Source organism: Ranitomeya imitator, chromosome 10 (assembly GCF_032444005.1).
Source record: "Ranitomeya imitator isolate aRanImi1 chromosome 10, aRanImi1.pri, whole genome shotgun sequence".
NCBI lineage: Eukaryota > Metazoa > Chordata > Amphibia > Anura > Dendrobatidae > Ranitomeya > Ranitomeya imitator.
The window spans coordinates 128445140-128471817 of NC_091291.1; the positions used below are offsets into that span (position 1 = coordinate 128445140).

Below are 26678 nucleotides of genomic sequence, written 5' to 3' on the forward strand. Positions count from 1 at the left end.
GAAGAAGGTGCTCTGGTCAGATGAAACCAAAATCGAACATTTTGGCAACAATGCCAAACGATATGTTTGGCGTAAAGGCAGCACAGCTCATCACCCTGAACAGACCAACCCCACTGTCAAACATGGTGGCGGCAGCATCATGGTTTGGGCCTGCTTTTCTTCAGCAGGGACAGGGAAGATGGTTAAAATTGATGGGAAGATGGATGGAGCCAAATACAGGACCATTCTTGAAGAAAACCTGTTGGAGTCTGCAAAAGACCTGAGACTGGGACGGAGATTTGTCTTCCAACAAGACAATGATCCCAAATATAAAGCAAAATCTACAATGGAATGGTTCACAAATAAACGTATCCAGGTGTTAGAATGGCCAAGTCATAGTCCAGACCTCAATCCAATCGAGAATCTGTGGAAAGAGCTGAAAACTGCTGTTCACAAACGATCTCCATCAAACCTCACTGAGCTCGGGCTGTTTGCCAAGGAAGAATGGGCGAGAATTTCAGTCTCTCCATGTACAAAACTGATAGAGACATTCCCCGAGTGACTTGTAATCGCAGCAAAAGGGGCGCAACAAAGTATTAAGGTAAAGGGACCAAATAATATCGCACGCCCCACTTTTCAGTTTTTGAATTTCCACAAAAATTTAAAGTAACCAATAAATTTCGTTCAACTTCACAATTGTGTTCCACTTGTTGTTGATTCTTCACCAAAAATTTACATTTGGTATCTTTATGTTTGAAGCATGACATGTGGGAAAAGGTTGAAAAGTTCTAGGGAGCCGAATACTTTCGCAAGGCACTGTACATTTCACCATCCTGGTATATATGGCCCCCATCCTGGTATATATGGCCCCCATCCTGGTATATACAGTTAGGGACAGAAATATTTGGACAGTGACACAATTTTCGCGATTTGGGCTCTGCATGCCACCACATTGGATTTGAAATGAAACCTCTACAACAGAATTCAAGTGCAGATTGTATCATTTAATTTGAAGGGTTGAACAAAAATATCTGATAGAAAATGTAGGAATTGTACACATTTCTTTACAAACACTCCACATTTTAGGAGGTCAAAAGTAATTGGACAAATAAACATAACCCAAACAAAATATTTTTATTTTCAATATTTTGTTGCAAATCCTTTGGAGGCGATCACTGCCTTAAGTCTGGAACCCATGGACATCACCAAACGCTGGGTTTCCTCCTTCTTAATGCTTTGCCAGGCCTTTACAGCCGCAGCCTTCAGGTCTTGCTTGTTTGTGGGTCTTTCCGTCTTAAGTCTGGATTTGAGCAAGTGAAATGCATGCTCACTTGGGTTTAGATCTGGAGATTGACTTGGCCATTGCAGAATGTTCCACTTTTTGGCACTCATGAACTCCTGGGTAGCTTTGGCTGTATGCTTGGGGTCATTGTCCATCTGTACTATGAAGCGCCGTCCAATCAACTTTGCAGCATTTGGCTGAATCTGGGCTGAAAGTATATCCCGGTACACTTCAGGATTCATCCGGCTACTCTTGTCTGCTCTTATGTCATCAATAAACACAAGTGACCCAGTGCCATTGAAAGCCATGCATGCCCATGCCATCACGTTGCCTCCACCATGTTTTACAGAGGATGTGGTGTGCCTTGGATCATGTGCCGTTCCCTTTCTTCTCCAAACTTTTTTCTTCCCATCATTCTGGTACAGGTTGATCTTTGTCTCATCTGTCCATAGAATACTTTTCCAGAACTGAGCTGGCTTCTTGAGGTGTTTTTCTGCAAATTTAACTCTGGCCTGTCTATTTTTGGTATTGATGAATGGTTTGCATCTAGATGTGAACCCTTTGTATTTACTGTCATGGAGTCTTCTCTTTACTGTTGACTTAGAGACAGATACACCTACTTCACTGAGAGTGTTCTGGACTTCAGTTGATGTTGTGAACGGGTTCTTCTTCACCAAATTAAGTATGCGGCGATCATCCACCACTATTGTCATCCGTGGACGCCCAGGCCTTTTTGAGTTCCCAAGCTCACCAGTCAATTCCTTTTTTCTCAGAATGTACCCAACTGTTGTTTTTGCTACTCCAAGCATGTCTGCTATCTCTCTGATGGATTTTTTCTTTTTTTTCAGCCTCAGGATGTTCTGCTTCACCTCAATTGAGAGTTCCTTTGACCGCATGTTGTCTGCTCACAGCAACAGCTTCCAAATGCAAAACCACACACCTGGAATCCACCCCTGACCTTTTAACTACTTCATTGATTACAGGTTAACGAGGGAGACGCCTTCAGAGTTAATTGCAGCCCTTAGAGTCCATTGTCCAATTACTTTTGGTCCCTTGAAAAAGAGGACGCTATGCATTACAGAGCTATGATTCCTAAACCCTTTCTCCGATTTGGATGTGGAAACTATCATATTGCAGCTGGGAGTGTGCACTTTCAGCCCATATTATATATATAATTGTATTTCTGAACATGTTTTTGTAAACAGCTAAAATAACAAAACTTGTGTCACTGTCCAAATATTTCTGGCCCTAACTGTATGGCCCCCATCCTGGTATATATGGCCCCCATTCTGGTATATATGGTCCCCATCCTGGTATATATGGCCCCCATCCTGGTATATATGGCCCCCATCCTGGTATATATAGCCCCCATCCTGGTATATATGGCCCCCATCTTGGTATATATGGCCCCCATCCTGGTATATATGGCCCCCATCCTGGTATATATGGCCCCCATCCTGGTATATATGGCCCCCATCCTGGTATATATGGCCCCCATCTTGGTATATATGGCCCCCATCTTGGTATATATGGCCCCCATCCTGGTATATATGGCCCCCATCCTGGTATATATTATCCCCATTCTGACGCTGTTCTTTAATGCATAGAAAAAATAATTATTATACTCGGCTTACCCCGCCGTGCGGCATCTTCTTCTGGACCAGGCAGCTGACTTCACCGTGCAAGTGATGGGAGCACAAGTCGATATCAGCTGCTGGCCTCTGATTGGCCGGCAGCATGTATTGCAGCACACAAACCCGAGGTCGCACATCCAGTTGAAGTCTGTGCTGGCCCCTCACCTGCACGGGTTTGCTCGTGATCGTGACCCCCCCCCCCCGGTGATTTGCATACATATGGTCACAAGCAGACTATTGGGGTGCAGCCTAACGCAATGCCAGTGAATTGAGTGTAGCTGGGCAAGTCTAGTGGACATGTGGCCAGAGGTTTGCTAATCTCGTCCTTGTGGTCCTGCGCCTTCCACGCCGTGCGCACGGTGAGGATTCACCAGTCTGAAGGCACACAGAATGACTGCAGACTTGTACAACCCCTTTAATGTGCCACCTTTGATAAGTATGGAGTCATTTAGGAACCAGGGCACCGGACGTCCTCTTTTTTCTATCTTGATAATGGCTCTCCGTGGACGAAATGTTGTGATTTTTTTTTAATGTGCCAATAAAGTTTACAAAGACGTCCGGTGCCCTGACGGAGCTGATTTGCCACAAGTTACGTCCCAGGTGATAAATATGGGTCTATACTTTCCGGAGTGTCGGGCATTATTGTTTTCATTTGTTTTTGTTTTTTTTAACATATTGTAGATCACAATATTACAAAATATTATTGGTGTGACTATAGCGCCAAACTTACCAGGATCATTTATCACCAGTTATATTCTCCCTTCTCATAAGCGATCAGGGTCGGCAAAGACCCACCAGTAACAATAATTAACCAAAAATAACCTGACCCTAGGACACAAATGTATTTGTACCTCTATGTAATATTGACTTGGCTAGCTTGTTGAATAAATTATTAGATTATACCTTTTTCTGCAGATTGTAAGTGTAATAGCACTACTTATTAGCAATCCTTCTCAGGTGCGGCCCACCGGAGGATACTCCTGCTCTCCCGGGGGCCAGTCCACGCCTGTGTAACACAATTGGTTATGTGCGGAAATCCATTATTGCTTCCATCCATTACTTTCCTTTTCTGTTATGTACTATCAAACATGGACAGAACTTCGCTAAATGTTTTTTTTGCGAATAGATCAGGTACTCACCCTCTCCGCACTAGACCACCACAGCAAGTTCATGAAGGCAGATCTCAGGGTCTTCGTGGACACAATCACTCCAGTCTGTATATAGCATGATCTCCAGTCCATGGATCACAAATCAGCATCTATATTAAGGACAGCAACACCCACCATGATCACTGGCCAAGAAGTGTTGTCAGAGGGAAGGTGGGGGACTGGGGATGGCTGCAGCAAAGGGTTAAGTGATAGAATGCTGCACATGGATACATTGTAGCCACCTACAAAGCTTTATGTGTGCACAGAGGAACGTCAGGGCACGTGATGAGAGCAGATACAATGGAACTTGTCTGTATCAGTGTGTAAATCAAATACAGACAGCTGTAGGGACAATCACATACAATCCCTCCCACCAGAGAGGAAAATATTCGCTGGAAATGCCCCTCCGCATCATATGTATCACATACAACTTCTCTAAGAGTTTAGAGAAAAAAAAAAAAGAAGTTTATAAAAAGTTTTATAAAAAGTTAATTAAAGTTAATAAAATAAATGCCCTCCCGCACCATATTTCACAACCTATTCTACTATAGTCAATAAATACGCCCGACCGCATCATCATATTCGCCAAACATAGAATCACTTCCAATAGAGAAAAAAAAAACAACCTCCCGCACCATCTATATCACATAAATTTTATCTACAATAAATTGTCAGTTAGATACGCCCGACCGCAGCATAATTATAAGCCTTTTCACTCTATGAAGTAAAATGATATAAATCGATCCGCCCGCATCACGCACAGACTGGGTACTATTGAAATGTTGTCTAAGCCCGACCGCGCAGGGTTTTTTTTTAGATTTTTTTTTCCATAAAAAAAATAAAAATAGTTTTTTTTAAAACTTCGCATTCTTTGCTGCTGTTCTAGTTGAGGTAAAATGACATGTAAGGGGGAGTCTACAAAAAATAATATCTATTTTCTAACTAGTTGTGAAATAAATGGTGCAGACAGAGTTCTGGCCGCCCGAGTCGCGTTTCTACCAGTTACAGTCCAGAAACGAAGGAATGATGGGCAGTCGCGTTGCATTGTGGGACTACAGGAAGCTCAGAGCACGTTTGTCCCGTGAAGGAGTAAAACGCAGAAGCATGGCGGCGTCCGGGAAGAGGTGAGAACCGGCCGGAGAAGCGATAAAATGCCGTTAGTCTGTGCTAGAAGCGGAGGGTCGGCGGCACATGTCTGCTGTGCAGATACCGGGCGGCACGTGTGTGCTGTGCAGATACCGGGCGGCACGTGTGTGCTGTGCAGATACCGGGCGGCACGTGTGTGCTGTGCAGATACCGGGCGGCACGTGTGTGCTGTGCAGATACCGGGCGGCACGTGTGTGCTGTGCAGATACCGGGCGGCACGTGTGTGCTGTGCAGATACCGGGCGGCACGTGTGTGCTGTGCAGATACCGGGCGGCACGTGTGTGCTGTGCAGATACCGGGCGGCACGTGTGTGCTGTGCAGATACCGGGCGGCACGTGTGTGCTGTGCAGATACCGGGCGGCACGTGTGTGCTGTGCAGATACCGGGCGGCACGTGTCTGCTGTGCAGATACCGGGCGGCACATGCGGTTTGGCCTCACAGCTTTGTCTCTGTGCAGCCGGTTCTCTCCTCACATGTTGGTCGCTGGTTTTGGTGTCTCCTCTCATCGCCATTTTCCATAATTGTAACAATGCGGCAGTCCGGCTGTACTGTACTGTGAGGGGAGGCCGGCTGTACTGTACTGTGAGGGGAGGCCGGCTGTACTGTGCTGTGAGGGGAGGCCGGCTGTACTGTGCTGTGAGGGGAGGCCGGCTGTACTGTGCTGTGAGGGGAGGCCGGCTGTACTGTGCTGTGAGGGGAGGCCGGCTGTACTGTACTGTGAGGGGAGGCCGGCTGTACTGTACTGTGAGGGGAGGCCGGCTGTACTGTGCTGTGAGGGGAGGCCGGCTGTACTGTGCTGTGAGGGGAGGCCGGCTGTACTGTGCTGTGAGGGGAGGCCGGCTGTACTGTGCTGTGAGGGGAGGCCGGCTGTACTGTGCTGTGAGGGGAGGCCGGCTGTACTGTGCTGTGAGGGGAGGCCGGCTGTACTGTGCTGTGAGGGGAGGCCGGCTGTACTGTGCTGTGAGGGGAGGCCGGCTGTACTGTACTGTGAGGGGAGGCCGGCTGTACTGTGCTGTGAGGGGAGGCCGGCTGTACTGTGCTGTGAGGGGAGGCCGGCTGTACTGTGCTGTGAGGGGAGGCCGGCTGTACTGTGCTGTGAGGGGAGGCCGGCTGTACTGTGCTGTGAGGGGAGGCCGGCTGTACTGTGCTGTGAGGGGAGGCCGGCTGTACTGTGCTGTGAGGGGAGGCCGGCTGTACTGTGCTGTGAGGGGAGGCCGGCTGTACTGTGCTGTGAGGGGAGGCCGGCTGTACTGTGAGGGGAGGCCCACTGTGCTGTGAGGGGAGGCCGGCTGTACTGTGCTGTGAGGGGAGGCCCGCTGTACTGTGCTGTGAGGGGAGGCCGGCTGTACTGTGCTGTGAGGGGAGGCCCGCTGTACTGTGAGGGGAGGCCGGCTGTGCTGTGAGGGGAGGCCGGCTGTACAGTGAGGGGAGGCCGGCTGTACTGTGCTGTGAGGGGAGGCCGGCTGTACTGTGCTGTGAGGGGAGGCCGGCTGTACTGTGCTGTGAGGGGAGGCCGGCTGTACTGTGAGGGGAGGCCCACTGTGCTGTGAGGGGAGGCCGGCTGTACTGTGCTGTGAGGGGAGGCCCGCTGTACTGTGCTGTGAGGGGAGGCCGGCTGTACTGTGCTGTGAGGGGAGGCCTGCTGTACTGTACTGTGAGGGGAGGCCGGCTGTGCTGTGAGGGGAGGCCGGCTGTACAGTGAGGGGAGGCCGGCTGTACTGTGCTGTGAGGGGAGGCCCACTGTACTGTGAGGGGAGGCCTACTGTACTGTACTGTGAGGGGAGGCCGGCTGTACTGTGCTGTTAGGGGAGGCCGGCTGTACAGTGAGGGGAGGCGTACTGTGCTGTGAGGGGAGGCTGGCTGTACTGTGAGGGGAGGCTGGCTGTACTGTACTGTGAGGGGAGGCCGGCTTTACTGTGCTGTGAGGGGAGGCCGGCTGTACAGTGAGGGGAGGCTGGCTGTACTGTACTGTGAGGGGAGGTCGGCTGTACTGTACTGTGAGGGGAGGCCGGCTGTACTGTGAGGGGAGGCCGGCTGTACTGTGAGGGGAGGCCGGCTGTACTGTGAGGGGAGGCCGGCTGTACTGTGAGGGGAGGCCGGCTGTACTGTGAGGGGAGGCCGGCTGTACTGTGAGGGGAGGCCGGCTGTACTGTGAGGGGAGGCCGGCTGTACTGTGAGGGGAGGCCGGCTGTACTGTGAGGGGAGGCCGGCTGTACTGTGAGGGGAGGCCGGCTGTACTGTGAGGGGAGGCCGGCTGTACTGTGAGGGGAGGCCGGCTGTACTGTGAGGGGAGGCCGGCTGTACTGTACTGTACTGTGAGGGGAGGCCGGCTGTACTGTACTGTACTGTGAGGGGAGGCCGGCTGTACTGTACTGTACTGTGAGGGGAGGCCGGCTGTACTGTACTGTGAGGGGAGGCCGGCTGTACTGTGCTGTGAGGGGAGGCCGGCTGTACTGTGCTGTGAGGGGAGGCCCGCTGTACTGTACTGTGAGGGGAGGCCGGCTGTACTGTACTGTGAGGGGAGGCCGGCTGTACTGTGCTGTGAGGGGAGGCCCGCTGTACTGTGCTGTGAGGGGAGGCCGGCTGTACTGTGCTGTGAGGGGAGGCCGGCTGTACTGTGCTGTGAGGGGAGGCCGGCTGTACTGTGCTGTGAGGGGAGGCCGGCTGTACTGTGCTGTGAGGGGAGGCCGGCTGTACTGTGCTGTGAGGGGAGGCCGGCTGTACTGTACTGTGAGGGGAGGCCGGCTGTACTGTGAGGGGAGGCCGGCTGTACTGTGAGGGGAGGCCGGCTGTACTGTGAGGGGAGGCCGGCTGTACTGTGAGGGGAGGCCGGCTGTACTGTGAGGGGAGGCCGGCTGTACTGTGAGGGGAGGCCGGCTGTACTGTGAGGGGAGGCCGGCTGTACTGTGAGGGGAGGCCGGCTGTACTGTGAGGGGAGGCCGGCTGTACTGTGAGGGGAGGCCGGCTGTACTGTGAGGGGAGGCCGGCTGTACTGTGAGGGGAGGCCGGCTGTACTGTGCTGTGAGGGGAGGCCGGCTGTACTGTGCTGTGAGGGGAGGCCGGCTGTACTGTACTGTGAGGGGAGGCCGGCTGTACTGTGCTGTGAGGGGAGGCCGGCTGTACTGTGCTGTGAGGGGAGGCCGGCTGTACTGTACTGTGAGGGGAGGCCGGCTGTACTGTGCTGTGAGGGGAGGCCGGCTGTACTGTGCTGTGAGGGGAGGCCGGCTGTACTGTGAGGGGAGTCCCGCCGTGCCGTACTGTGAGGGGAGTCCCGCCGTGCCGTACTGTGAGGGGAGTCCCGCCGTGCCGTACTGTGAGGGGAGTCCCGCCGTGCCGTACTGTGAGGGGAGTCCCGCCGTGCCGTACTGTGAGGGGAGTCCCGCCGTGCCGTACTGTGAGGGGAGTCCCGCCGTACTGTAAGGGGAGGCTGGCTGTGCCGTACTGTGAAGGTAGTCCTGTCATATGAGGGGAGGCCCGCTGTAATGTACTGTGAAGGTAGTCCTGCTGTAATGTACTGTGAGGGGAGTCCCGCTGTAATGTACTGTGAAGGGAAACCCGCTGTACTGTGCTGCGAGGGGAGGGCCGCTGTAATGTACTGTGAGGGGAGGGACACTGTACTGTGAAGGGAAACCCGCTGTACTGTGAGTGGAGGCCCGCTGTACTGTGCCGCGAGGGGAGGCCGGCTGTGCCGCGAGGGGAGGGCCGCTGTAATGTACTGTGAGGGGAGGGACGCTGTAATGTACTGTGAGGGGAGGGACGCTGTAATGTACTGTGAGGGGAGGGCCGCTGTAATGTACTGTGAGGGGAGGGCCGCTGTAATGTACTGTGAGGGGAGGGCCGCTGTAATGTACTGTGAGGGGAGGGCCGCTGTAATGTACTGTGAGGGGAGGGCCGCTGTAATGTACTGTGAAGGTAGTCCTGCTGTACTGTGAGTGGAGGCCGGCTGTACTGTGAGGGGAGACCTGCTGTAATGTGCTGTGAAGGTTGTCCTGCTGTAATATGAGGGGAGGCCCGCTTTATTGTGAGGGGAGGCCCGCTGTAATGTACTGTGAGGGGAGGCCCGCTGTAATGTACTGTGAGGGGAGGCCCGCTGTACTGTGAGGGGAGGCCCGCTGTACTGTGAGGGGAGGCCCGCTGTAATGTACTGTGAGGGGAGGGACGCTGTAATGTACTGTGAGGGGAGGGACGCTGTAATGTACTGTGAGGGGAGGGACGCTGTAATGTACTGTGAGGGGAGGGACGCTGTAATGTACTGTGAGGGGAGGGACGCTGTAATGTACTGTGAGGGGAGGGACGCTGTAATGTACTGTGAGGGGAGGGACGCTGTAATGTACTGTGAGGGGAGGGACGCTGTAATGTACTGTGAGGGGAGGGCCGCTGTAATGTACTGTGAGGGTAGTCCTGCTGTACTGTGAGTGGAGGCCGGCTGTACTGTGAGGGGAGACCTGCTGTAATATGAGGGGAGGCCCGCTGTAATATGAGGGGAGACCCGCTGTAATGTGCTGTGAAGGTTGTCCTGCTGTAATATGAGGGGAGGCCCGCTTTATTGTGAGGGGAGGCCCGCTGTAATGTACTGTGAGGGGAGGCCTGCTGTAATGTACTGTGAGGGGAGGCCCGCTGTACTGTGAGGGGAGGCCCGCTGTACTGTGAGGGGAGGCCCGCTGTACTGTGAGGGGAGGCCCGCTGTACTGTGAGGGGAGGGACGCTGTAATGTACTGTGAGGGGAGGGACGCTGTAATGTACTGTGAGGGGAGGGACGCTGTAATGTACTGTGAGGGGAGGGACGCTGTAATGTACTGTGAGGGGAGGGCCGCTGTAATGTACTGTGAGGGGAGGGCCGCTGTAATGTACTGTGAGGGGATGGCCGCTGTAATGTACTGTGAAGGTAGTCCTGCTGTACTGTGAGTGGAGGCCGGCTGTACTGTGAGGGGAGACCTGCTGTAATGTACTGTGAAGGGAGTCCTGCTGTAATATGAGGGGAGGCCCGCTGTAATATGAGGGGAGACCCGCTGTAATGTGCTGTGAAGGTTGTCCTGCTGTAATATGAGGGGAGGCCCGCTTTATTGTGAGGGGAGGCCCGCTGTAATGTACTGTGAGGGGAGGCCCGCTGTAATGTACTGTGAGGGGAGGCCTGCTGTAATGTACTGTGAGGGGAGGCCTGCTGTAATGTACTGTGAGGGGAGGCCCGCTGTACTGTGAGGGGAGGCCCGCTGTACTGTGAGGGGAGGCCCGCTGTACTGTGAGGGGAGGCCCGCTGTACTGTGAGGGGAGGCCCGCTGTACTGTGATGGGAGGCCCGCTGTACTGTGATGGGAGGCCCGCTGTACTGTGATGGGAGGCCCGCTGTACTGTGATGGGAGGCCCGCTGTACTGTGATGGGAGGCCCGCTGTACTGTGATGGGAGGCCCGCTGTACTGTGATGGGAGGCCCGCTGTACTGTGAAGGTAGGCCCGCTGTACTGTGATGGGAGGCCCGCTGTACTGTGATGGGAGGCCCGCTGTACTGTGAAGGTAGTCCCGCTGTACTGTGAGGGGAGGCCCGCTGTACTGTGAGGGGAGGCCCGCTGTACTGTGAGGGGACTGTGAGGGGAGGCCCGCTGTACTGTGAGGGGACTGTGAGGGGAGACCCGCTGTAATGTACTGTGAAGGTAGTCCTGCTGTAATGAGGGGAGGCCCGCTGTACTGTACTGTGAGGGGAGGCCCGCTGTACTGTACTGTGAGGGGAGGGCCGCTGTACTGTACTGTGAGGGGAGGGCCGCTGTAATGTACTGTGAGGGGAGTCCCGCTGTACTGTGAGGGGAGACCCGCTGTAATGTACTGTGACGGTAGTCCCGCTGTAATGTACTGTGACGGTAGTCCCGCTGTAATGTACTGTGACGGTAGTCCTGCTGTACTGTGAGGGGAGACCCGCTGTACTGTACTGTGATGGTAGTCCTGCTGTACTGTGAGGGGAGGCCCGCTGTACTGTACTGTGAGGGGAGGGCCGCTGTAATGTACTGTGAGGGGAGGGCCGCTGTAATGTACTGTGAGGGGAGGGCCGCTGTAATGTACTGTGAGGGGAGGGCCGCTGTAATGTACTGTGAGGGGAGTCCCGCTGTAAAGTACTGTGAGGGGAGTCCCGCTGTAATGTACTGTGAGGGGAGTCCCGCTGTAATGTACTGTGAGGGGAGTCCCGCTGTACTGTGAGGGGAGACCCGCTGTAATGTACTGTGACGGTAGTCCCGCTGTAATGTACTGTGACGGTAGTCCTGCTGTACTGTGAGGGGAGACCCGCTGTACTGTACTGTGATGGTAGTCCTGCTGTACTGTGAGGGGAGGCCCGCTGTACTGTACTGTGAGTGGAGGCCCGTTGTACTGTGCCGCGAGGGGAGGGCCGCTGTACTGTACTGTGAGGGGAGGCCCCCTGTACTGTACTGTGAAGGGAAACCCGCTGTACTGTGAGTGGAGGCCCGTTGTACTGTGCCGCGAGGGGAGGGCCGCTGTAATGTACTGTGAGGGGAAGGACGCTGTAATGTACTGTGAGGGGAGGGACGCTGTAATGTACTGTGAGGGGAGGGACGCTGTAATGTACTGTGAGGGGAGGGACGCTGTAATGTACTGTGAGGGGAGGGCCGCTGTAATGTACTGTGAGGGGAGGGACGCTGTAATGTACTGTGAGGGGAGGGCCGCTGTAATGTACTGTGAGGGGAGGGCCGCTGTAATGTACTGTGAGGGGAGGGACGCTGTAATGTACTGTGAGGGGAGGGCCGCTGTAATGTACTGTGAGGGGAGGGCCGCTGTAATGTACTGTGAGGGCCGCTGTAATGTACTGTGAGGGGAGGGCCGCTGTAATGTACTGTGAGGGGAGGGCCGCTGTAATGTACTGTGAAGGTAGTCCTGCTGTACTGTGAGGGGAGGCCCGCCGTAATGTATTTTGAGGGGAGACCTGCCGTAATGTATTTTGAAGGTAGTCCTGCTGTACTGTGAGTGGAGGCCGGCTGTACTGTGCTGTGAGGGGAGGCCGGCTGTACTGTGCTGTGAGGGGAGGCCGGCTGTACTGTACTGTGAGGGGAGGCCGGCTGTACTGTGCTGTGAGGGGAGGCCGGCTGTACTGTGCTGTGAGGGGAGGCCGGCTGTACTGTGAGGGGAGTCCCGCCGTGCCGTACTGTGAGGGGAGTCCCGCCGTGCCGTACTGTGAGGGGAGTCCCGCCGTGCCGTACTGTGAGGGGAGTCCCGCCGTGCCGTACTGTGAGGGGAGTCCCGCCGTGCCGTACTGTGAGGGGAGTCCCGCCGTGCCGTACTGTGAGGGGAGTCCCGCCGTACTGTAAGGGGAGGCTGGCTGTGCCGTACTGTGAAGGTAGTCCTGTCATATGAGGGGAGGCCCGCTGTAATGTACTGTGAAGGTAGTCCTGCTGTAATGTACTGTGAGGGGAGTCCCGCTGTAATGTACTGTGAAGGGAAACCCGCTGTACTGTGCTGCGAGGGGAGGGCCGCTGTAATGTACTGTGAGGGGAGGGACACTGTACTGTGAAGGGAAACCCGCTGTACTGTGAGTGGAGGCCCGCTGTACTGTGCCGCGAGGGGAGGCCGGCTGTGCCGCGAGGGGAGGGCCGCTGTAATGTACTGTGAGGGGAGGGACGCTGTAATGTACTGTGAGGGGAGGGACGCTGTAATGTACTGTGAGGGGAGGGCCGCTGTAATGTACTGTGAGGGGAGGGCCGCTGTAATGTACTGTGAGGGGAGGGCCGCTGTAATGTACTGTGAGGGGAGGGCCGCTGTAATGTACTGTGAGGGGAGGGCCGCTGTAATGTACTGTGAAGGTAGTCCTGCTGTACTGTGAGTGGAGGCCGGCTGTACTGTGAGGGGAGACCTGCTGTAATGTGCTGTGAAGGTTGTCCTGCTGTAATATGAGGGGAGGCCCGCTTTATTGTGAGGGGAGGCCCGCTGTAATGTACTGTGAGGGGAGGCCCGCTGTAATGTACTGTGAGGGGAGGCCCGCTGTACTGTGAGGGGAGGCCCGCTGTACTGTGAGGGGAGGCCCGCTGTAATGTACTGTGAGGGGAGGGACGCTGTAATGTACTGTGAGGGGAGGGACGCTGTAATGTACTGTGAGGGGAGGGACGCTGTAATGTACTGTGAGGGGAGGGACGCTGTAATGTACTGTGAGGGGAGGGACGCTGTAATGTACTGTGAGGGGAGGGACGCTGTAATGTACTGTGAGGGGAGGGACGCTGTAATGTACTGTGAGGGGAGGGACGCTGTAATGTACTGTGAGGGGAGGGCCGCTGTAATGTACTGTGAGGGTAGTCCTGCTGTACTGTGAGTGGAGGCCGGCTGTACTGTGAGGGGAGACCTGCTGTAATATGAGGGGAGGCCCGCTGTAATATGAGGGGAGACCCGCTGTAATGTGCTGTGAAGGTTGTCCTGCTGTAATATGAGGGGAGGCCCGCTTTATTGTGAGGGGAGGCCCGCTGTAATGTACTGTGAGGGGAGGCCTGCTGTAATGTACTGTGAGGGGAGGCCCGCTGTACTGTGAGGGGAGGCCCGCTGTACTGTGAGGGGAGGCCCGCTGTACTGTGAGGGGAGGCCCGCTGTACTGTGAGGGGAGGGACGCTGTAATGTACTGTGAGGGGAGGGACGCTGTAATGTACTGTGAGGGGAGGGACGCTGTAATGTACTGTGAGGGGAGGGACGCTGTAATGTACTGTGAGGGGAGGGCCGCTGTAATGTACTGTGAGGGGAGGGCCGCTGTAATGTACTGTGAGGGGATGGCCGCTGTAATGTACTGTGAAGGTAGTCCTGCTGTACTGTGAGTGGAGGCCGGCTGTACTGTGAGGGGAGACCTGCTGTAATGTACTGTGAAGGGAGTCCTGCTGTAATATGAGGGGAGGCCCGCTGTAATATGAGGGGAGACCCGCTGTAATGTGCTGTGAAGGTTGTCCTGCTGTAATATGAGGGGAGGCCCGCTTTATTGTGAGGGGAGGCCCGCTGTAATGTACTGTGAGGGGAGGCCCGCTGTAATGTACTGTGAGGGGAGGCCTGCTGTAATGTACTGTGAGGGGAGGCCTGCTGTAATGTACTGTGAGGGGAGGCCCGCTGTACTGTGAGGGGAGGCCCGCTGTACTGTGAGGGGAGGCCCGCTGTACTGTGAGGGGAGGCCCGCTGTACTGTGAGGGGAGGCCCGCTGTACTGTGATGGGAGGCCCGCTGTACTGTGATGGGAGGCCCGCTGTACTGTGATGGGAGGCCCGCTGTACTGTGATGGGAGGCCCGCTGTACTGTGATGGGAGGCCCGCTGTACTGTGATGGGAGGCCCGCTGTACTGTGATGGGAGGCCCGCTGTACTGTGAAGGTAGGCCCGCTGTACTGTGATGGGAGGCCCGCTGTACTGTGATGGGAGGCCCGCTGTACTGTGAAGGTAGTCCCGCTGTACTGTGAGGGGAGGCCCGCTGTACTGTGAGGGGAGGCCCGCTGTACTGTGAGGGGACTGTGAGGGGAGGCCCGCTGTACTGTGAGGGGACTGTGAGGGGAGACCCGCTGTAATGTACTGTGAAGGTAGTCCTGCTGTAATGAGGGGAGGCCCGCTGTACTGTACTGTGAGGGGAGGCCCGCTGTACTGTACTGTGAGGGGAGGGCCGCTGTACTGTACTGTGAGGGGAGGGCCGCTGTAATGTACTGTGAGGGGAGTCCCGCTGTACTGTGAGGGGAGACCCGCTGTAATGTACTGTGACGGTAGTCCCGCTGTAATGTACTGTGACGGTAGTCCCGCTGTAATGTACTGTGACGGTAGTCCTGCTGTACTGTGAGGGGAGACCCGCTGTACTGTACTGTGATGGTAGTCCTGCTGTACTGTGAGGGGAGGCCCGCTGTACTGTACTGTGAGGGGAGGGCCGCTGTAATGTACTGTGAGGGGAGGGCCGCTGTAATGTACTGTGAGGGGAGGGCCGCTGTAATGTACTGTGAGGGGAGGGCCGCTGTAATGTACTGTGAGGGGAGTCCCGCTGTAAAGTACTGTGAGGGGAGTCCCGCTGTAATGTACTGTGAGGGGAGTCCCGCTGTAATGTACTGTGAGGGGAGTCCCGCTGTACTGTGAGGGGAGACCCGCTGTAATGTACTGTGACGGTAGTCCCGCTGTAATGTACTGTGACGGTAGTCCTGCTGTACTGTGAGGGGAGACCCGCTGTACTGTACTGTGATGGTAGTCCTGCTGTACTGTGAGGGGAGGCCCGCTGTACTGTACTGTGAGTGGAGGCCCGTTGTACTGTGCCGCGAGGGGAGGGCCGCTGTACTGTACTGTGAGGGGAGGCCCCCTGTACTGTACTGTGAAGGGAAACCCGCTGTACTGTGAGTGGAGGCCCGTTGTACTGTGCCGCGAGGGGAGGGCCGCTGTAATGTACTGTGAGGGGAAGGACGCTGTAATGTACTGTGAGGGGAGGGACGCTGTAATGTACTGTGAGGGGAGGGACGCTGTAATGTACTGTGAGGGGAGGGACGCTGTAATGTACTGTGAGGGGAGGGCCGCTGTAATGTACTGTGAGGGGAGGGACGCTGTAATGTACTGTGAGGGGAGGGCCGCTGTAATGTACTGTGAGGGGAGGGCCGCTGTAATGTACTGTGAGGGGAGGGACGCTGTAATGTACTGTGAGGGGAGGGCCGCTGTAATGTACTGTGAGGGGAGGGCCGCTGTAATGTACTGTGAGGGCCGCTGTAATGTACTGTGAGGGGAGGGCCGCTGTAATGTACTGTGAGGGGAGGGCCGCTGTAATGTACTGTGAAGGTAGTCCTGCTGTACTGTGAGGGGAGGCCCGCCGTAATGTATTTTGAGGGGAGACCTGCCGTAATGTATTTTGAAGGTAGTCCTGCTGTACTGTGAGTGGAGGCCGGCTGTACTGTGAGGGGAGACCTGCTGTAATGTACTGTGAAGGGAGTCCGGCTGTAATATGAGGGGAGGCCCGCTGTAATATGAGGGGAGACCCGCTGTAATGTGCTGTGAAGGTTGTCCTGCTGTAATATGAGGGGAGGCCCGCTTTATTGTGATTGGAGGCCCGCTGTAATGTACTGTGAGGGGAGGCCCGCTGTACTGTGAGGGGAAGCCCGCTGTACTGTGAGGGGAGGCCCGCTGTACTGTGATGGGAGGCCCGCTGTACTGTGATGGGAGGCCCGCTGTACTGTGATGGGAGGCCCGCTGTACTGTGATGGGAGGCCCGCTGTACTGTGATGGGAGGCCCGCTGTACTGTGATGGGAGGCCCGCTGTACTGTGAAGGTAGTCCCGCTGTACTGTGATGGGAGGCCCGCTGTACTGTGATGGGAGGCCCGCTGTACTGTGAAGGTAGTCCCGCTGTACTGTGAGGGGAGGCCCGCTGTACTGTGAAGGTAGTCCCGCTGTACTGTGAGGGGAGGCCCGCTGTACTGTGATGGGAGGCCCGCTGTACTGTGATGGGAGGCCCGCTGTACTGTGAAGGTAGTCCCGCTGTACTGTTAGGGGAGGCCCGCTGTACTGTGAAGGTAGTCCCGCTGTACTGTGAGGGGAGGCCCGCTGTACTGTGATGGGAGGCCCGCTGTACTGTGATGGGAGGCCCGCTGTACTGTGAAGGTAGTCCCGCTGTACTGTGAGGGGAGGCCCGCTGTACTGTGAAGGTAGTCCCGCTGTACTGTGAGGGGAGGCCCGCTGTACTGTGAGGGGAGGCCCGCTGTACTGTGAGGGGACTGTGAGGGGAGGCCCGCTGTACTGTGAGGGGACTGTGAGGGGAGACCCGCTGTAATGTACTGTGAAGGTAGTCCTGCTGTAATGAGGGGAGGCCCGCTTTACTGTACTGTGAGGGGAGGCCCGCTGTACTGTACTGTGAGGGGAGGGCCGCTGTACTGTACTGTGAGGGGAGGGCCGCTGTAATGTACTGTGAGGGGAGTCCCGCTGTACTGTGAGGGGAGACCCGCTGTAATGTACTGTGACGGTAGTCCCGCTGTAATGTACTGTGACGGTAGTCCCGCTGTAATGTACTGTGACGGTAGTCCTGCTGTACTGTGAGGGGAGACCCGCTGTACTGTACTGTGATGGTAGTCCTGCTGTACTGTGAGGGGAGGCCCGCTGTACTGTACTGTGAGGGGAGGGCCGCTGTAATGTACTGTGAGGGGAGGGCCGCTGTAATGTACTGTGAGGGGAGGGCCGCTGTAATGTACTGTGAGGGGAGGGCCGCTGTAATGTACTGTGAGGGGAGTCCCGCTGTAAAGTACTGTGAGGGGAGTCCCGCTGTAATGTACTGTGAGGGGAGTCCCGCTGTAATGTACTGTGAGGGGAGTCCCGCTGTACTGTGAGGGGAGACCCGCTGTAATGTACTGTGACGGTAGTCCCGCTGTAATGTACTGTGACGGTAGTCCTGCTGTACTGTGAGGGGAGACCCGCTGTACTGTACTGTGATGGTAGTCCTGCTGTACTGTGAGGGGAGGCCCGCTGTACTGTACTGTGAGTGGAGGCCCGTTGTACTGTGCCGCGAGGGGAGGGCCGCTGTACTGTACTGTGAGGGGAGGCCCCCTGTACTGTACTGTGAAGGGAAACCCGCTGTACTGTGAGTGGAGGCCCGTTGTACTGTGCCGCGAGGGGAGGGCCGCTGTAATGTACTGTGAGGGGAAGGACGCTGTAATGTACTGTGAGGGGAGGGACGCTGTAATGTACTGTGAGGGGAGGGACGCTGTAATGTACTGTGAGGGGAGGGACGCTGTAATGTACTGTGAGGGGAGGGCCGCTGTAATGTACTGTGAGGGGAGGGACGCTGTAATGTACTGTGAGGGGAGGGCCGCTGTAATGTACTGTGAGGGGAGGGCCGCTGTAATGTACTGTGAGGGGAGGGACGCTGTAATGTACTGTGAGGGGAGGGCCGCTGTAATGTACTGTGAGGGGAGGGCCGCTGTAATGTACTGTGAGGGCCGCTGTAATGTACTGTGAGGGGAGGGCCGCTGTAATGTACTGTGAGGGGAGGGCCGCTGTAATGTACTGTGAAGGTAGTCCTGCTGTACTGTGAGGGGAGGCCCGCCGTAATGTATTTTGAGGGGAGACCTGCCGTAATGTATTTTGAAGGTAGTCCTGCTGTACTGTGAGTGGAGGCCGGCTGTACTGTGAGGGGAGACCTGCTGTAATGTACTGTGAAGGGAGTCCGGCTGTAATATGAGGGGAGGCCCGCTGTAATATGAGGGGAGACCCGCTGTAATGTGCTGTGAAGGTTGTCCTGCTGTAATATGAGGGGAGGCCCGCTTTATTGTGATTGGAGGCCCGCTGTAATGTACTGTGAGGGGAGGCCCGCTGTACTGTGAGGGGAAGCCCGCTGTACTGTGAGGGGAGGCCCGCTGTACTGTGAGGGGAGGCCCGCTGTACTGTGATGGGAGGCCCGCTGTACTGTGATGGGAGGCCCGCTGTACTGTGATGGGAGGCCCGCTGTACTGTGATGGGAGGCCCGCTGTACTGTGATGGGAGGCCCGCTGTACTGTGAAGGTAGTCCCGCTGTACTGTGATGGGAGGCCCGCTGTACTGTGATGGGAGGCCCGCTGTACTGTGAAGGTAGTCCCGCTGTACTGTGAGGGGAGGCCCGCTGTACTGTGAAGGTAGTCCCGCTGTACTGTGAGGGGAGGCCCGCTGTACTGTGAAGGTAGTCCCGCTGTACTGTGAGGGGAGGCCCGCTGTACTGTGATGGGAGGCCCGCTGTACTGTGATGGGAGGCCCGCTGTACTGTGATGGGAGGCCCGCTGTACTGTGATGGGAGGCCCGCTGTACTGTGAAGGTAGTCCCGCTGTACTGTGATGGGAGGCCCGCTGTACTGTGATGTGAGGCCCGCTGTACTGTGATGGGAGGCCCGCTGTACTGTGATGGGAGGCCCGCTGTACTGTGAAGGTAGTCCCGCTGTACTGTGAAGGTAGTCCCGCTGTACTGTGAAGGTAGTCCCGCTGTACTGTGAAGGTAGTCCCGCTGTACTGTGATGGGAGGCCCGCTGTACTGTGAAGGTAGTCCCGCTGTACTGTGAGGGGAGGCCGGCTGTACTGTGAGGGGAGGCCGGCTGTACTGTGAGGGGAGGCCGGCTGTACTGTGAGGGGAGACCGGCTGTACTGTGAGGTCAGGCCCGCTGTACTGTGAGGTCAGGCCCGCTGTACTGTGAGGGGAGGCCGGCTGTACTGTGAGGGGAGGCCGGCTGTACTGTGATGGGAGGCCTGCTGTACTGTACTGTGAGGGGAGGCCCGCTGTAATGTACTGTGAAGGTAGTCCTGCTGTAATATGAGGGGAGACCCGCTGTAATGTACTGTGAAGGTAGTCCTGTTGTAATATGAGGGGAAGCCGGCTGTACTGTGAGGGGAGGCCGGCTGTACTGTGAGGCTGTACTATAGCTGCAGGGTGGTCTCTTCCGTCTCCAGTGGCGGTAGCCCATTCTCTATGTGCGGGGCGACCTCCATCTCCAGCAGGGCCCCTTCTATAGGTGCTGGGAGGCCTCCTCCATCCTCTGCGGGGCCCTTTCTATAGGTGCTGGGCACCTCCTCCGTCCCTGGCTGTAGCCCGTTCTATAGCTGCTGGGCGACCTCCTCCGTCCCTGGCTGTAGCCCGTTCTATAGGTGTTGGGAGGCTTCCTCCAGGGCCCGTTCTATAGATGCGGGGCCACATCTACCCACCATGACAGGGACGAGCCCTGAAATCATTCTCAACAGGTGGTAAGAGTTGAATCCAACCTGCAGTCACCCCTCCGCGCTGCTCCCCACTGGATGTCACATAAGTCATCCTCCATCTAGCTTGTACGGGGGGCTCCGGACCGCCCCAGGACACAGAGGTTGGGGTACAGATACTTTTGTTTGACCCCTCTGATGAGGAGTCCGTTAGACTTTGTATGTAATGTGTTTACTCAGTTTCACTCCATACATGACCGCTGCAACCAATCACTGGCCTCTGCAGTCTTATGCTATATGTACTGACATCATTGATTGGCTGCAGCGGTCATGTGATCCCTGCAGTGAGTGGCCTAATCCTTAATAAATGATGGACTTAGATTTCGTCTGAAACATGTAAGAAACAATCTCCTATTTCTCAGATGTTCCAGGATCCTCGGTGTTGTCACTTTTTGAATCTTGTTTAGGCCCCTTTCACACATCAGCTTTTTTGCCAACAGTCGCAAACCGTCGATTTTGAAAAAAAATAACGGATCTGGCGACTGATGCCGCTGGATCCTCTCTTTTCTCATAGACTTGTATTAGCGACGGATTGCCTCACGTTTCATCCGTCTTTTGCCGGATCCGTTTTAAAATTGTTTGTCTGGCGGCCGGAAAGAACGGACAAAGTAACGTTTTTTTGTGTACTTAGTAAAAACGGACAGCGATGACGGATCTGTCGCCGTCCGTCATTTGCTGGAATGGAAGCCTACGGGCCCCGGAACCGTCAAATGATGGAATCCGGCGTCAGATTCCGTTTTTTTAAACTGAGCATGCTCCAGTTTTTTTTTTTTTTTAAATTTAGGATCCAATTAGCCAAATCCGCTAGTCGTATCCGGCTAAAAACGGATCAAATCGCTTCAGTTTCTCACAATCTGCAACCGATCTGTCGAGCCAATGGATTGTGTCTGATGGCAAAAAACTGATGTGTGAAAGGGGACTGTAAGGGTACCGTCACACTATACGATTTACCTACGATCACGACCAGCGATATGACCTGGCCGTGATCGTAGGTAAATCGTAGTGTGGTCGCTGGGGAGCTGTCACACAGACAGCTCTCCAGCGACCAACGATGCCGAGGTCCCTGGGTAACCAGGGTAAACATCGGGTAACTAAGCGCAGGACCGCGCTTAGTAACCCGATGTTTACCCTGGTTACAAGCGTAAAACTAAAAAAAAAACAAACAGCACATGCTTACATCTGGTGTCCGTCACGTCCCTTGCCGTCTGTTTCCCGCACTGTGACTGCCGGCCGTAAAGTGAAAGTACGTCACCGCTGTGCTCTGCTTTCACTTTACGGTCGGCAGTCACAGTGCGGGAAGCAGACGGCAAGGGACCTGACGGACACCAGAATGTAAGTATGTGCTGTTTGTTTTTTTTTTAGTTTTACGCTTGTAACCAGGGTAAAAATCGGGTTACTAAGCGCGGCCCTGCGCTTAGTTACCCGATGTTTACCCTGGTTACAAGCGAACGCATCGCTGGATCGCATCGCTAGATCGGTGTCACACACACCGATCTAGCGATGACAGCGGGAGATCCAGCGATGAAAGAAAGTTCCATACGATCTGCTACGACGTACGATTCTCAGCAGGATCCCTGATCGCTGCTGCGTGTCAGACACAGCGATATCGTAACGATATCGCTGGAACGTCACGAATCGTACCGTCGTAGCGATCGAAATGGTATAGTGTGACTGTACTCTTAGACTCATGCTGGTGTGGTAGATGGAGGCAGGTATATCTCGCCCAGGTGTTTGTCCTATGTGAATTAGGCCACTCAGTATCTTCAGGGTGCTAATGGGTTAATGGTTGCAGGAATAAAAGATGACCAGCTGGGTGTTTCCAGCGTCTGCCTGGGGCACACAGATTGCCTGCCTGTGTGAGACAAACATGAGTGAAGAGCTCTGCTCAAGATCTGTGTGATGTTAGCTGGGTGGGAGAAGCCCCCCAGTTGTTGAGATGGCAACGTATTTGTTTAGTTAGTGCCGGACAGGCTAGGATTTATTTTTATGTTTTGTTTTGTTCATGTTGCTTTCACGTTAATAAATCTGACCTGAGGTCAGCCTGCTCAGAAACCTGCTGTATGCCTCAGATTCAATGCACAAACCACGTGACCTTTCATCCCAGAGTGTTTTGTCACATTGTGGTGGAGAACGCGGGCATACCGTGGCACAGGCGACAGCATGGAAGACGTGGTGAAAGCCTTAGTACAGTCCACTGCCGTACAGCAGCAGGCCACTGCCGCACAGCACGAAGCTAATCGCTTGATGGCCGCACAGCTGAAGGAGTTACTGGACATGACGGTTGCAGACCGCCAACTTCTCCAACAGGTGGCGCAGCGCCTGGTGAGCATGCCTGACGCTGACCCGGAAGCAGAGTCCAGAAGGATCCATGTGAGTCGATACTGGCAAAAGCTGACTGCAGAAGATGACGTCGAGGCATACCTGACAACGTTTGAGCGGACGGCATTGAGAGAGAAGTGGCCGAAGGCACGATGGGCCGATTTGATTGCCCCGTTTCTCTCCGGCGAGGCCCAAAAAGCTTACCATGATTTGGACCCGGAGGTCGCTCAGGACTTTGAGAAGCTGAAAGCTGAGATCCTGGCCCGGCTGGGTGTGACGACGGCTGTCCGTGCACAGAGGGTACATCAGTGGACATACCAGCAAGATAAACCGGCGCGGTCTCAGATGTTCGACCTGATCTACTTGACAAAGAAATGGCTGCAAACCGAGGTACTGACAATACCCGAAATAATCCAGCGTGTTGTCCTGGACAAGTACCTGAGAGTACTACCCCCAGCGCTGAAAAGGTGGGTAAGCCAAGGAAATCCCACGACAGCGGATCAACTTGTGGAGTTGGTCGAGCGTTATTCCGTGGCAGAAGGACTTCCCGACGACACCGCCAACCCCCGGTCTGTGCCTCCTCGTGGAACCGGTAAGACTGTTCCAGGGACCACGGGTGAAGGAAAATCGCTTAAAACTGTGGGGGAGGAGTCCGGGACTGTTCGCACTCCGAGACCAAGAGTATTGGACGGTGGTCTCAGTAGGGGACCTGTTAGGTGTTTCCGCTGCCATGAGAAGGGTCATGTTTCTGCGAACTGTCCTGTTACCGCTGAACCCATGCAGTGCGACGTTATAGACTCTAGAAAACGCATGTCTTTGGTTACACAGCTAGTGAGTGTGAATGCGGGTCAAAATGATACAGTGAAACACCTGTGTGAATTATCTGTTGATGGGAAAAATGTTGTGGCATTACTAGACTCTGGAAGTGTGGTGACTCTGGTGAAAGCTAGTCTGGTGGCACTTCCGTCTGGTCCGTCTGACAAGTTTTCTGTGACTTGTGTGCATGGTGATACCCGCTCGTACTTAACAGCGGTCATATGGATTTCTACTCCCTATGGGTCAGTGCAGCACAAAGTGGGACTCGTTCCCGCATTGTTACAGGATGTAATCCTGGGCAGGGATTTTCCCTATTTCTGGCAGTTGTGGGAGAATCAGTTGCTCCTTCACGGTAGCTGTACCCGTGAATCTTCTCCCATGCCATCTGGAGGTCCCGAGTCCCTAGAGGAGACCCCACAGGAAGATGTTGCTGGGGAGGTTAGTGAATCTAACCTTCAGTACCCCTTCTCCGTCATGGCGGGGGAAACAGAGGAAACTGAGGAACCTCAGCGAGAGGCGGAGGCAGACATCCATCCGGCACCCTGCCTGCCAGATTTGGGAGTCCAGGTGGATGACTTCCACAGCGAGCAAATGAAAGATCCTACCCTGACTCCGGCTAGGAAAAATGTAAAAATGATAGATGGGGTACCCGTAGAACCTGACACTAGGCTAGCGTACCCGTATATGGTTCTTGAAAATGATTTGCTCTACCAGGTAGAAAAAAAAGGGGAAGACACAGTGCAACGGTTAGTGGTACCCAAACCTTATCGGCGGAAGGTACTGGATTTGGCCCACGGACATAAAATGGGGGGACATCTGGGGGTACAGAAAACCACAGAAAGGATATTGCATTGTTTTGTTTGGCCTGGAATACATTATGATGTGCGTAACTATTGTGAGTCCTGTCCAGAGTGCCAAATCGCGGCCCCTAAATCTCAGTTCCGTAGCCCTTTGGTACCCCTTCCTATCATCAGGGTCCCTTTTGAGAGAATTGGAATGGATTTGGTTGGGCCCCTTCCCCGATCCGCACGTGGGCACCAACATATCCTCGTCATCGTGGACTATGCCACTCGTTACCCGGAAGCCGTCCCTTTGCGTAACACAGCTACCAAGACGATCGCCAAGGAATTGGTACAAGTGTTTAGTCGGGTGGGAATTCCAAAACAGATACTCACCGACCAGGGGATTCCCTTTATGTCGAGGGTAATGAAGGAGCTCTGCAGGCTCTTACAAATAGACCCGTTGCGTACGTCTGTCTATCACCCTCAAACAGATGGCCTGGTTGAGCGCTTCAACAAAACCTTAAAACAGATGCTCCGGAAGGCGATAGACAAAGATGGGAAGAACTGGGATTACTTGTTACCCTATTTGCTGTTTGCCATTAGGGAAGTTCCCCAGTCTTCCACAGGATTTTCGCCTTTCGAACTGTTGTACGCCCGTCGTCCCCGGGGACTGCTGGACGTCGCAAAAGAAACCTGGGAAGGTCAAGTCACTCCCTTTAAAACGGTGATCGACCATGTAACACAAATGCAGGATCGTATTGCCGCTGTCATGCCCATTGTTAGGGACCATATTTTACAGGCCCAGGGAGCACAGAGGCAAAGTTATGATAGAGGCGCTAAGGTCCGTACATTTGCACCCGGCGATAGGGTGTTGGTCCTAATCCCTACGGTGGATAGTAAATTCCTGGTGAAATGGCAGGGCCCATTTGAGGTCCGAGAAAGAGTTGGTGAAGTGAACTATAAAGTGTACCAGCCGGGTAAGAGAAAACCGGAACAGATTTATCATGTGAATCTGATAAAATCCTGGAAAGACCGCTCTGCCCTAACGGCCTGAAACGGGCTTTGTGCTCTCAGCCCCTACTACATAGTAACATAGTAACATAGTTAGTAAGGCCGAAAAAAGACATTTGTCCATCCAGTTCAGCCTATATTCCATCATAATAAATCCCCAGATCTACGTCCTTCTACAGAACCTAATTGTATGATACAATATTGTTCTGCTCCAGGAAGACATCCAGGCCTCTCTTGAACCCCTCGACTGAGTTCGCCATCACCACCTCCTCAGGCAAGCAATTCCAGATTCTCACTGCCCTAACAGTAAAGAATCCTCTTCTATGTTGGTGGAAAAACCTTCTCTCCTCCAGACGCAAAGAATGCCCCCTTGTGCTCGTCACCTTCCTTGGTATAAACAGATCCTCAGCGAGATATTTGTATTGTCCCCTTATATACTTATACATGGTTATTAGATCGCCCCTCAGTCGTCTTTTTTTCTAGACTAAATAATCCTAATTTCGCTAATCTATCTGGGTATTGTAGTTCTCCCATCCCCTTTATTAATTTTGTTGCCCTCCTTTGTACTCTCTCTAGTTCCATTATATCCTTCCTGAGCACCGGTGCCCAAAACTGGACAAAGTACTCCATGTGCGGTCTAACTAGGGATTTGTACAGAGGCAGTATAATGCTCTCATCATGTGTATCCAGACCTCTTTTAATGCACCCCATGATCCTGTTTGCCTTGGCAGCTGCTGCCTGGCACTGGCTGCTCCAGGTAAGTTTATCATTAACTAGGATCCCCAAGTCCTTCTCCCTGTCAGATTTACCCAGTGGTTTCCCGTTCAGTGTGTAATGGTGACATTGATTCCTTCTTCCCATGTGTATAACCTTACATTTATCATTGTTAAACCTCATCTGCCACCTTTCAGCCCAAGTTTCCAACTTATCCAGATCCATCTGTAGCAGAATACTATCTTCTCTTGTATTAACTGCTTTACATAGTTTTGTATCATCTGCAAATATCGATATTTTACTGTGTAAACCTTCTACCAGATCATTAATGAATATGTTGAAGAGAACAGGTCCCAATACTGACCCCTGCGGTACCCCACTGGTCACAGCGACCCAGTTAGAGACTATACCATTTATAACCACCCTCTGCTTTCTATCACTAAGCCAGTTACTAACCCATTTACACACAATTTCCCCCAGACCAAGCATTCTCATTTTGTGTACCAACCTCTTGTGCGGCACGGTATCAAACGCTTTGGAAAAATCGAGATATACCACGTCCAATGACTCACCGTGGTCCAGCCTATAGCTTACCTCTTCATAAAAACTGATTAGATTGGTTTGACAGGAGCGATTTCTCATAAAACCATGCTGATATGGAGTTAAACAGTTATTCTCATTGAGATAATCCAGAATAACATCCCTCAGAAACCCTTCAAATATTTTACCAACAATAGAGGTTAGACTTACTGGCCTATAATTTCCAGGTTCACTTTTAGAGCCCTTTTTGAATATTGGCACCACATTTGCTATGCGCCAGTCCTGCGGAACAGACCCTGTCGCTATAGAGTCCCTAAAAATAAGAAATAATGGTTTATCTATTACATTACTTAGTTCTCTTAGTACTCGTGGGTGTAAGCCATCCGGACCCGGAGATTTATCTATTTTAATCTTATTTAGCTGGTTTCGCACCTCTTCTTGGGTTAGATTGGTGACCCTTAATATAGGGTTTTCATTGTTTCTTGGGATTTCACCTAGCATTTCATTTTCCACCGTGAATACCGTGAAGAAGAAGGTGTTTAATATGTTAGCTTTTTCCTCGTCATCTACAACCATTCTTTCCTCACTATTTTTTTAAGGGGCCTACATTTTCAGTTTTTATTCTTTTACTAT

General features: G+C 53.9%; 2 protein-coding genes across 2 annotated transcripts in view; one reads left to right on the forward strand and one right to left on the reverse strand.

Moving 5' to 3' along the window:
* KLHL17 (kelch like family member 17) overlaps positions 1 to 4244 on the reverse strand; it is a 65202-nt gene extending 60958 nt beyond the window's left edge. Inside the window, exon 1 of the mRNA XM_069741766.1 lies at positions 4035 to 4244. Within this exon, the coding sequence (XP_069597867.1) occupies positions 4035 to 4136 (102 nt within the window). The 5' untranslated portion in view covers positions 4137 to 4244. The remainder of the gene's footprint in view (positions 1 to 4034) is intronic.
* An 837-nt stretch (positions 4245 to 5081) lies between these two features.
* Positions 5082 to 26678, forward strand: part of NOC2L (NOC2 like nucleolar associated transcriptional repressor) — a 101991-nt gene continuing 80394 nt past the window's right edge. Inside the window, exon 1 of the mRNA XM_069741769.1 lies at positions 5082 to 5167. Coding sequence (XP_069597870.1) covers positions 5148 to 5167 — 20 coding nt within the window. The 5' untranslated portion in view covers positions 5082 to 5147. The remainder of the gene's footprint in view (positions 5168 to 26678) is intronic.